Source organism: Schistocerca nitens, chromosome 3, assembly GCF_023898315.1.
Source record: "Schistocerca nitens isolate TAMUIC-IGC-003100 chromosome 3, iqSchNite1.1, whole genome shotgun sequence".
Classification (NCBI taxonomy): domain Eukaryota; kingdom Metazoa; phylum Arthropoda; class Insecta; order Orthoptera; family Acrididae; genus Schistocerca; species Schistocerca nitens.
In genome coordinates, this window is record NC_064616.1 from 330,507,627 (window position 1) to 330,520,123 (window position 12,497).

The 12,497-nt window shown below is 39.0% G+C and overlaps 1 protein-coding gene across 1 annotated transcript in view; it reads left to right on the plus strand.

Annotated features, from left to right (window-relative positions):
- The window catches only part of LOC126249214 (uncharacterized), a 255,126-nt gene that overhangs the window by 136,955 nt on the left and 105,674 nt on the right, over positions 1–12,497 (plus strand). The window contains exon 7 of the mRNA XM_049950868.1: positions 11,541–11,948. Coding sequence (XP_049806825.1) covers positions 11,541–11,948 — 408 coding nt within the window. The remainder of the gene's footprint in view (positions 1–11,540; positions 11,949–12,497) is intronic.

Consider the following 12,497-nt stretch of genomic DNA (forward strand, 5'->3'; position numbering starts at 1 on the left):
CATGTATGTATATTTCCATCTCCTCCTAAACAACTGGGCCAATTTCAACGAAACTTGGTACACATATCAATTACTGTGTGGAAATAATAGCTATGCGGAAAGAACTGCCTACCTATCAAAGAGGGACGGGGGTGCGGGAAGGAGTGTAGCTAATGATACACAAATACCAAGACTTTATTACGCCAGTATTAGAGAATAAGAGCACTTGGTGACTTGCAGTAAACTCCACGCATAATTTCAAACCTTTATGAAACTTTCTCTCACTGACAAACCCCTAAAATGAGGAAAGGAAAAAAGTTTATTGCTTACTACGTTTCCATTGTTCTTTACAACTGCATTCATGAGACACTTTGCAGACAGTATTAACATACACCACTGAATGTATCTGAAAAATTATATCATTGTATGACACGTATTTCGGGAGATATGACATCATAAACTTTGAGCTGTGTGAAACGAAACTGCAGTGCAAAATCTGCTAGAGATGCAGGGTAGATGACTGCTGGTATTATACAAGAATGTTCCGAAAAGTAGGGCCCTCGAATTTTTTATGGGAAAACTCTTAAAGCTTGTTGAATAAAATAAACGTTATTAACATTCCGTCTCTGTATTCTTCATGTCTATCTATTTCTTTCTTAACATAGTGACCCTTGTAACAAACACATTTCTGCTAACGAGAGACCAGTTTGTTGATACTATCACTGTAGAATGTTTGACTTTGTTGATGGAGCCACGTCATCTCTACTTGCACCACTTGATCAGTATTAAAGTTAAGTACAGTGAAGTGTTCTTTAAATTTTGGAAACAGATGAGAATCAAATGGCGCCATCTCGGGATTGTATGGAGGATGATTGATGTCAGTGAACCCAAAGTGTTTTATTGTTGCAGATATCGCAGTGCTTGTGTGTGGTCTGGCATTGTCAAGTGAAGGAGGAAGTGTCCATGTGTGAACAAACATTTTGAATTCGTGCTTTCAGTTTTCTGAACTTTTTTTCGCACACTGACATAGTTACGTTACACACCACCATGTTAAGTGTTACAATTTGGGGCCTTCTAGAGGCAGAGGGTTGCAACTTGTGCCACCGAAGTGCAAAAGTCAACAGAGTAATATGCATGACATGTTATAATTCAACTGATACTGAGAACAGAATTTAAAAAATTTGGAGGCATTACTTTTCAGTACACCCCTGTGAAAGTGCTGCAGTGGGAAAGATAGCTGTGGTAGAGAACACCTAACAATGGTGGTGGTGTAAAGGAGACCTGTAAATGTATGGATCTAGCTCACTTATAAATATGAGCTGCTCTGTGGAGAACAAGGGGATGACAAGTGCAGGAAGAGCCATAAACAGTGTGGAACAGGGGGATGCCAATGTGTGTGGTAGGGACTTGTGGCATATTGTATGATGGAAATGACAAATGTTGAAAAACACAAGTAAAAAAACAAAATGTAATTAGCAGTGGGGCCTAACAGTGTGTAGTGTTTGGTGATAGTGTCCGCCACGTGGTATGTTGGTTGTCAGTTTCCGGAATTGTGGCTCTTGTCTCCAATGAACAGTTAAAAACCACATTAGAAAGAATCCTGCCAGCGTGCTGAAGTCTGAAAGGATATTTTGTTCTGTAGCATTTTGTTGGACATAAGTGGAACCTATCAATCAAAGACAATGGAGGTTTTGGAGAGACGTCATTGAGTGCTACCATTTAACGGAGGAAGAGCTCCACACTGACATGTCCAAGTGAATATTGTGAATAAGAAAAAGTGGGTTTGCACACTTTTAGAAAAGGTGACTGCCCTCAATCACAGTATGGGTTTTTAATGCAGCATTGCTTGAATGTGGCATGAGTGTTTTGAAAGTGGTGCATTTTGGGATTCTACCTAAACCATGAACCCACAAGCTGGAACTTGTTTTAACATTCGCATGTCATTTTGAAAGTTGCAAGTAACATTAAGTATGGCATAGAAAGTTCTGGCAGAATGTAAATAATTTAGGGGTAAAAGCTAACATCTCACCAAATAGTAGGTTAAGTAGTTGACAAACAAGGCTGAAAACTTCGCCAGCTTGATGATGTTTACAGGACATTTACAGGGATATAGTTGTGTCATATTATGTGACCAATCCACTCATTGTTGTCTTTGCTCTGTTGTTCTCCTAAATGACCTTTCTTCACCAGTTATTTGCAGAACTTCCTGGTTGATTGTTTTATCTGTCTGCTTTATCTTGAACAGGTGTCTCCATCGGTGTAACTCATACTTGAAGAGATTTCATTTCGTTTTTGCCTATTGTCCTCATTTCACAGCAGTACAGTGCTATGATCCAAGTGCAGATGTTAATCACCCATTTCTCATGCAAGTATTCATGTTGTTTCAACAAAGTATTTTATATTTATTCATGAACATTGCGTTTGCTACTCTAATTCATTGTTTTATATCACTTTTGCTTCTTCCGCCTTTGGTCGCCGTACTTCCTAAATATTTGTATGAATTTGCTTGTTGTATTTTTTTCCACTAATTTTGATGTTTATTTCTCCAGGTTCCTTGGGGCACACAGGTATTTTTGTCTTGGAGTTAATTTCCATTTTATGCTCATCCTTTAGTACTTTTGTTTCCAGATTTCTGTCATCTGGATCTAGCACAACTATGTCAGTCACAAACCTAAGCATGTATATTTTTTCTCTATTTATTCTGTTACCTGTACAGTATACTTTGCACTCATTGACTGCATGTTTTGTGTAGATGTTGAATTGCATCTCAGTCTAATCCCTTTAAGAATTCTAGCATCTTTTTAAGTATTTCTTATCTTTAGTGTCACTGTTTTTTATTTGTATAATTCATTTATTCTTCTGTCTCTGTAGTCTAGTTTAACCACTTTTAAGTTGGCAGTGTGGAATGCTTTCCTTTGTTTGTGGAAACTATACAAATTTTTCTATTAATACCAAAGTTTTCGTCAATTCTACCGCAAAGACTTCTCTCTCGTGTTTCTGCCTTCTGGGAAACCAAATTGATATTCATCTAAACTGGCTTCAATTTTCAGTTTTGCATCTGTGTATTATTCTTGTAAATTTGTAAATATTTTCAAAGTGAGAGTTATGGAATGCTCATAGTCATGTGTTTTCCGCATGTAGCTGCTTTTTTCCCCCTTCTGAGATATCATTTTTTAATATATATTAAGACATTTATCATGCTTCATTTCTGGGTCTAATGCTTTAAGCATTTCACTTAGGATGATATGAGTGTTGCTAGCCTTATTTTCTTTCAGATAACTGAATACTTATTCAGAATATTGTTTTCTAATTTCAGGTACAATTTCAATTTGTCCTATTTTCCCTTATTTTTCTGTTCTACTTAATTGTTCTGACTCTTCAATATACTGGGTGTCCAACGTCCTGGAAAACAGGGAAAACTTGGGATTTTTTTTCTCTTGAAAACTCTGGGAATTTTTGCATTTTGCCAAAAAACCTTGGAAAAGGCATGGTGTCGCATTTGATTTTGGGCAGAGGCATTTGGTTCCCTTCTGTGTGGCTTGCTGTGGGACCATCCTCCACTGGGATTTTGGTATCCCCAATCCCCTCCCATTCATCACTACGATGCTTCAGCTAGCCAGCCAGCCCAGCCTGGCGGAGTCCAGATCAACTGTGTGGAGGTTTGTTGTTGTTTATGTGGAATGGCTAGCATGCCTGTGACTGTAGCATGGCTGTGCTACCCTGGTTTGTTGTTGTCGTAATTTTGTGTGTTTGTGACACAATGTGACCAGCAAGGACCTATAATGAGTATTTGGTGTGGTTTACATTTACATCTGTCCAAATGTACTGACTTGTTTGCTGACATGGTTTAATCACTAAGACATGTGCCTATAGGGGAGTTTGTGGCCTGTTCAAATCCATTTCTTTTGAATTGGGGATACTAGGGCATGATAGGTTTGCATATACTATAATTTTTTGGTTCTACAGTAGAGTCCTGCTATTCCAAACTAATTAGGGCTGAAAAGTATTTGGCTTAGTGGGAATTCTGAAGAGGCAGATTTTTCCACAATCCAATAAAACTAAAAGTGATGAAGGAAAGAAACTGCATTCATAGTAATTGAAACCTTACATGTTTGCCATTTACAAAACATTGATGACATTTATCATTTTTTTTAAATTACATCCTTTCTATGGCATCCTCGTGTACCAATACATTTGTGAAATCTGCTGTCGAGATTCCTCATTAACTGCTGCAACATCTCAGCTGGGATACTGTGAATTGCATCCCAAATTCTCTGTTTTAACTCATCCAGGGTTTTTGCTCGAGTCGTGTAGACTTTGCTCTTGAGGTAGCCCCACAAGAAAAAATCAGACGGATTGCCAATGTGTTAATAACTGTCAGTGCTGATTGTTACTTGGAGATGTTACGAACTTTCGTTACACGTGAATGGAACAACTTTCTAAATGTTCAAGAAGCCCAATTTCAACAGGACAGAGCGACATCACACACTGCATGGCAATCAATGGCATATATGCTAGAATTGTTTGGCAACCGTGTCATATCACGATTTGGTAACATTCCCTGGCCCCATAGATCGCCAGATTTATCCATTTGTGGTGCATCCTAATATGAAAAGGAGAGTTGTTCAGGTTTTTATAGATTGTCCTGATGTTAATAAGGTGTTCCAAAGAAAGCTGAAAAGCAAGAAAACACGAACTTGAGGGTAATCCAGAGAGTTCTGTGCTTTTGGACTTTTGGACATGTGGCTTACCTACAGTGCATGGTGACCAACAGGTTGTTCAGTTTCTGAGAGTTGTATATAATCTGTTTAAAAACGTTGCTTCCCACCACTTCTGGAATCCCTAAGAGTCATAGCTACTGAATAGTTTATTTCTTCATGAAGGGCATTCCATGTTTAGTTCCAGAAGTGTTATTTGATGCTGTCCATGAGAAGAGACATTTGACATGTCTCACTGCCTGCTTATGCCATTGCCCATGAATTCCAAAATTTAGCAGAGATCATGTCAGCAAAGGAAATCCTCAAAGAATTAGATGGGGATCATGTTCGAATTTGTCAGTTCTGTATGATCATCATTGAGGTTGAGAGTGGACATGAAAATGTGAAGAAATTTATCAATGGTGCTTGCAGTCTCTTCCATAGCAATTCTAGCCTCAAAGGATATTTGCCGATAACTCCATTCTGGTCAAAAAATTGACTAAAGTCACTCTGATAGCCGTTTGTATCATTCATGATTTGATCAAGGTTGCAGGTGGTGTTGGATGTGTAACTATTAAAAAGAAATTAATACACTACTTCCAAACTGCACTTGGTAGGCACAATGAAACCATAGCAGAGAAAAGTACAATTTAAAAGTTCTCAATAGAAAATGAAAGAAAGAAGAAAGTGAGTAGAGATAAGCTAAGAGTGCTACAAAGTATGAAAACAAAACTCATGGAAAGTGCTAAGATGTGACCACCTACCAAAGGCCTGAATATAGGTCCCGACAGTGGATGCATACTTTTGTTGATCCATTTTGCCTTCCACAATGACAAATCACCCAGATAATGCCATGAAAACATTCTGCAGACAATAACACTTACTCCTCTGGCCTGGACCCTTACAATGACTGTGGCAGGGTGTTTGCTTTCACATGTTTCATGCCAACAGACATCCATCTGATGGGGCATAAAACTTAATTCATCCAAAAAGGCCATCTATCGCCACTCAATAGACATCCAGTTGCTGTACTGGCATGCAAATTCCAGTCTTTGTAGCCAGTGAACAGTAATCCGTAGGTGCATGAAATAGGTGTCTACTGTGGAGGCCCGTGCACAGCAACGTTTGCTGAACCGTCATTGAGAATTCCCTGTTGGTAGCCCTTGGTTCATCTGGGCAGTCAGTTGCTCAACAGTTGTACATCTATTCGCCTGTACACTTTTCTGCAGCTGTCCTTGACCCCCGCCATCTATGGGCCATGGTGCACCAATGTTGCCTCAATGCCAGTTTTGGATAGAGCCATTTTGTGAAGCACAGTATACTTTAACCAAGGCTGCATGTGAACAGTTTACAAACTAAGCCGTATTGGAAATGATTCCACCCATGGTCCGAGAGCCAATGATCATACCCTTTTGGACATCAGAAGAATCGCTCCTTTTCTGCATTACGACCAAGACTGAACTGTTACCGCATCCCCCAACATGCTTTATATACCCTCAATTGGTAGTGCTGCCACCTGCCATCTGTGAATGGTTATTGCACATTGATGTCGGATGAAGGCAATGGTCACATTAATGTGACTGGATGGTGTAATTTGGATTTCTGCCGAGTATTAACTGAGTGAGAGCTGCTTATTCTTGGAAAGACCAATGTCAAAATACCCAGACTAGTGAGAAGGGGTTGACAAGAGGTTTGTCAACTTACATCACTTATTGCACGAACCACCCATTTCCGAGCCAAAAATATCCTTTTAGAATGGGAAGAGTTACCCCAAAACATAGTACCATATGACATAAGCGAATGAAAATAAGCAAAGTAGACTAATTTCTGTGTCGAACGATCACTTACTTCAGATACTGTTCGAATAGTAAAAATAGCAGCATTAAGTCTCTGAACAAGATCCTGAACGTGGGCTTTCCACAACAGTTTACCATATATCTGAACACCTAGAAATTTGAACTGTTCAGTTTCAATAATATACGTCGGGTTTTGTCGAATTGTGTGTAAGAAACTGTAAAAACTGAGTCTTACTGTGATTTAGCATTAGTTTATTTTCTACAAGCCATGAACTTGTCTTGAACTGCACTATTTGGAACTGAGCCAATGTTGCACACAACATCTTTTACTACAAAGCTAGTGTCGTCAGCAAACAGCTGATCCCTGGGGGCACCCTCCATTTGACCGTACGACACTCAGACCCACATCACAGCCATGTTCAACACTGTGAAGAATGACCTTTTGCTATCTGTTGTTGAAGTAAGAGGTGAGCCAATTGTGAGCTACTCCCTATATTCGGCAATTGTCCAACTTCTGGAGCAATCTTCTGTGATCAACACAATCAAACGCCTTAGTTAAATCAAAAAAATATTTTTAGCGTTCAAAACCTTTTGTTTAACCCACCCAGTACCTCACAGAGAAAAGAGAATATAGCATTTTCAGTTGCTAAAAGATTTCTAAAGCCGAACTGTGCATTTGATAGCAAATTATGTGATATAAAATGATCAATTATCCCTATGTACACAGCCTTTTCAATAACTTCAGCAAACACTGATGGCATAGAAATAGGTCTAAAATTGTCTACATTATCTCTTTCTCCCTTTTTATAAAGCGGCTTTACCACTGAGTGCTTTAATTGTTCAGGAAACTGACCTTTCCTAAAGGAAAAATGACAAATATGGCTAAGTACAGGGCTAACTTGTGCAGCATAGTACTTTAATATTCTGCTAGGCACTCCATCATATCCATGAGAGTCCTTAGTCTTCAGTGATTTAATTATTAACTCAATCTACCGCTTGACTGACTGTGTCATAGAGTAGTATTTCAGACAGGCATTTGCCAAGAGTGATATGACTCCCTGCAGAAACTAAATTTTTATTTACTTCACCAGCAATGCTTAGAAAATGATTGTTAAATACTGTACATATATCTGATTTATCAATAACAGAAATATTTTTACTGCGCACTGACTTTAAATCGTCAACCATATGCTGCTGACTGGACACTTCCTTCACAACTGACCATATGGTTTTAATTTTATCCTGTGAATTAGTTATTCTATTTGCATACCACATACTCTTTCCCTCCCTAATAACATTTTTAAGCACCTGGAAATACTGTTTGTAGTGGGCTACTGTAGCTTGATTGTGTCTACTTCTAACATTCTTTGTTCTACATGTTATCCTTATCCCACTAGTCAGCGACCCAGGCTGCCTTTTACTGCTCGTACCCCTTTTAGAATGTTAATGGAAAGCAACTCTCAAAGAGCATGAGAAATGTGTTAAGGAAAGCATTATACAGGGTGTACATCAAGTCCGGGAACACTTTCAATTATTCATTGCACAGGAACCAAACCAAACATTGTACAGATATAATATGTCATTTTGAAGAGAAACCCTGAAAGTTTTATATATATACTGCCAGAGTGTAGTTTGGTAATTTGCCGATAGTCAGCGCTAGCGGCAAACTTGGTGAGTTCAGGTGCGGGGCGAGCTTTCTGTGTGCAGGGGACAGCTGTTCCATGAAATGGTGTCCCTGATCACCAGATCTCACTCTATGTGACTTGTTTCTGTTGGGACACATTAAAGATCTGGTGTATGTACCGCCTCTACCACGTTATGTAGCAGAGCTCCAGGAGAAAATACAGGAAGCGACTGCCACAGTCACAATGCCATGCTGGATTGGGTATGGCAAGTATTCGATTTCCGTATTGATGTTTGCCATTTCACTCATGGTTCGCATGTCAAATATTTGTAAAAATGCTTTGAGTTTCTCTTCAAAATGCAATATGTATGACATCTGTACAATGTTTAGTTCTTCTGCAATAAATAATTGAAAAATGCATTATGTATGACATCTGTACAATGTTTAGTTCTTCTACAATAAATAATTGGAAGTGTTACCGGACTTTATGCACACCTTTTATTTGTCATCTATGTTATTGGCACTATAAATATCCTGCCATTCTTGTTCCTTGACGAGGTTTGAAAAACACTCTATTGCCGTTGGATTAGCTTTCCTGCATAGTTTGTAATTATATGTGACATTTGTTTGAATACAAAAGCCTTTTAGTGTTAAAATTTGTGCATAATGGTCTGAAAGGCTATTCACCTTTTACTGACAGAATGCTCATCTAGTAATGAAGAATGAATAAAAATATTGTGTATGGCTGTGTTACTGTTCCCCTGCACCCTAGTTGGAAAAAACTCAATCTGCATCAGATCTTATGAATTCATGAGACCTACCATCCTTTTTCTTGCACAATCATATTCAAAATTAATACTGAAGTCCCCACGTATAACTAATTTCTGTTACTTCCTATAAAGTGAATCAAGAACCCTTTCTAGGTTGAGCAGGAATGCTGTGACGTCAGAGTTAGGGTACCTATAAACAACAACAATTAAAATTTAGTTTCACTAAATTCAACTGCCCCCGCACAATGTTCAAATATCTGTTCATTGCAATGCCGTGATACACCTATGGACTCAAACGGAATACTGTTTCTTACATACATGGCCACTCCCCCACTCCGCAAGGAAGCCTTTGAAAAACAGCCAGATAATCTGTATCCTGGTAAAGGAGGCCTCCGAATTGTCTAATTATTTAGGTTGTACTCCGATGTACTAATAATTTCAGAGTCAACATCTATAAGCAGTTCAATAACTTGACTTATACATCTTATATTTCGAAAAAATGTGCTAATTCCTTCTCTACTTGGAAACATGACGTCCTCTGAATGTGATTCCTTAGTTACAGGGACTTCCTTTAAACAGGTATACCTATCAGCTGACTTTAATCTAAAAAGGGTGCAGCTCTAACACCAACTACTACAGAAATTTTTCCATAAGTGATCCCACCACCACCCACTATACTGTTACCTATAAGCTTTGCCAGCATCCCATTCCCATACATATTGAGATGCAGGCCATGCCTAGTGAAACTCGATCTACTGATAGACTCAACAGGCATCATTGCAATGTGACCCATGCCGTGTGCCATTAGTGCCTTCTCCAGCCCTATGTTAACACGCCTATGCTGAAACAGTTGCACGAAATGCACATTGGTGCCACCAGTTTGAATAGCCATCTTTTCAGCTCACCACCTACATCATTTTCCAGTCCCTATCAAGACCATTCCCTGCTCCACCCACTATCACTACCTGATCCTCCTTCGGAAAATTCCTACATAACTCCCCTATGCTGTCAGTCACCTGAGCCAACCCTACACTAGGCTTCACAATGCTGTGACCTGGTACTCACTTCCCAACACTTCCTGCAACAGTTGCCCCACACCTGTACCATGTGAACTATGTAGCAGCATAACCTTCTTTCTGTTAGATTTTGCAACTGACTTAGGCCTCCTAACTTCCGAGGACTCGTGCATTTTTCCTACACCTACAGCTACAAGAGGCTCCTCTCCACTCAACTCTGACAGTTGGTCAAATCTACTGCATATACACAAAGTACAACTGTCTAAACACCACATCCTCTTAGCTGACTTCTTGCCAACTGCCAGTTCCCATTCCCCAGCACCCTTCTCCCTCCTCAACCTATCTAGTTTCTCCTTTGTGTATTGTAACTGCACCTGAAGGGCGCAGATTTTACACTCCTGCTCCTTTATCAACTTATTTGTACTACAGATTTTGCAATCCCAGGAGAGGATCTTGCCAGAATGCCCACTGGCTTCCCCACTGCATCCCCCCCCCTCCCCCAATGAAAATACTTGGAACAAATCCCACACCGTAACCCACTACTCACAAACCTATGCCAGAGCCTACACTTCTCACTCATGGTAAAATTTTACAGTTACTGAAAAAAAAACTAAAAGTCTACGTTACCTAAGTCCAGTTACATAGCGATCTCGAAATTCTCTCTCTACTAGGAAGGCAACAACTTTTATTAATACTACTAAACCACAGCTAATACCAATACCAACACCAACAAAACTTCACAAAATTTATTAATTACAACCAAAAATTCAAATGGTCACTGGAACACTCAATTAAGTTAAAACAGTGAATGAAAATTTTACAGAAATATTTCACTAAAAACAATAAGAAACATCAGCTGAAAACAACCACATAAAATAGACTAAATGCACAGAAAACTCCAAAAAACCACAATGAGTGAATGTTTCCAAAAGTTTATTAAATCATTATTTTGCCCCAAACAGCATGAAACACCATTGAAAACTATTAAATTTAATAACTGTATAACGGTGCACAAGCAACTTTGTCAATACATAGCTTTATAATCGCTACCAAATTCTGGGGTGTCATTTCTTTTCATAACAGGACATTTTAGGTTGTCATCTGCAGCACCCTTAGCAAAGTGGTACATCAAAGACTTTTTATGCCCCATTTTGTTGCCCTCGATGGCAGGCCATCCTGGGCTTATATTTCAGAAAGATAATTCCCGCCTGCACATGGCGAGAGTTTCTACTGTTTGTCTTCTTGCTTGCAAACCCTACTTTTGCCAGCTAGGTCACTGGATCTCTCTCCAATTGAGAACGTTTGGAGCAGTATGGGCAGGGCCCTCCAACCAGCTAGGGCTTTTGACTATCTAACATGTCAGTTGGACAGAACTTGGCACACTATCCCTCAACAGGATATCCAACAACTCTGCCAATCAGTGCCAAGCTGAATAACTGCTCGCATAAGGGCCATAGTCAACCAACGAGCTACTTACTTGCTCAGTTTGTGAATTTCGAATTTTTCTGAAACGGTAATCGTTTGTTTGTCTGTGTATTTACACCACATCTACTGATTTCTGTCTTGTTAGGATAATTTCTTTGTCATGCTTTTTTCTTTTTTTAAGTGCTTGTTTATAACTCTTAGATATAATTCAAATTTTTGTTTTGTATTTTCAGGTGTTGAATTAATAAGTGACACTGAGTTGTCAGAAGAAATTATTTCACTCCCTTCAGTACATCAATCAAAAACCCAGTTGCAGGCGTTTGCCATAGGAAGACTAGAACAATCCTGGGATGAGGATAACAGTAAAACTTCATTTTCTGAAAACTTCACAAAGAATTGCAACATTACTGAAAGCTCTGTAATGGGCAGCAGGCATGCTTCATTAGGAACTGTAAATGTTTCCACTGAAACCAAGATGGCAAATGGAAGTATGGATACAAATGTGGGTGGCACGCTGTGTGATGAGAAACTAATCTCAACTGGCAGTTCAAATGGAGAAAAGAAAGTGTCTGTGGTTACATCTGAGAGTGTGACTGTTGATGTACATTCAACCAACACCCTTCAGCCAGTTGTTTCTGAAAGTGAGTATCATATTGATAGTAGTATCAACTCTGATAGCATATTTCAGCCAGGAGTTTCACCTTGAATAGTTTTCGAAGTAACTACACTCCCTTCATGGGTATGCTGTGTTGTCTTTAGCTTTTGACAACATGGAGGTCAACATTGGTCATTGTCTTAACATATACTGGAAAACTACTAGAATTGCTGCTTTTTAGGCACTTTTTATATCCACTCCACTGGAATAATTGCTGAACCTCGAGAAATTACATCTCAAAACTTAGTATATCATTCCCGACACTTTTTGTTGTCAGGCGTTTAGTGCTCCTCTCATATTTTGTTATCGGTGTGTATTTTTATTCGGCAGTTCGTGCTATCCTTGTTATTGCTAGATATGTGCAACTTTTATCTGATTTACTAAATGTCTGGAAATAGTTTAAAATAGGTACTGTTTGTCAGTTTTAGTAGAACATTTAAACAACAATAAAAATTGCAACTTAAGACAGTGATAAATGGGTAGATAATTGTGTCTGTTCCAAGAATTATGTGACGTCCTTGGTTTCCTCTTGTAT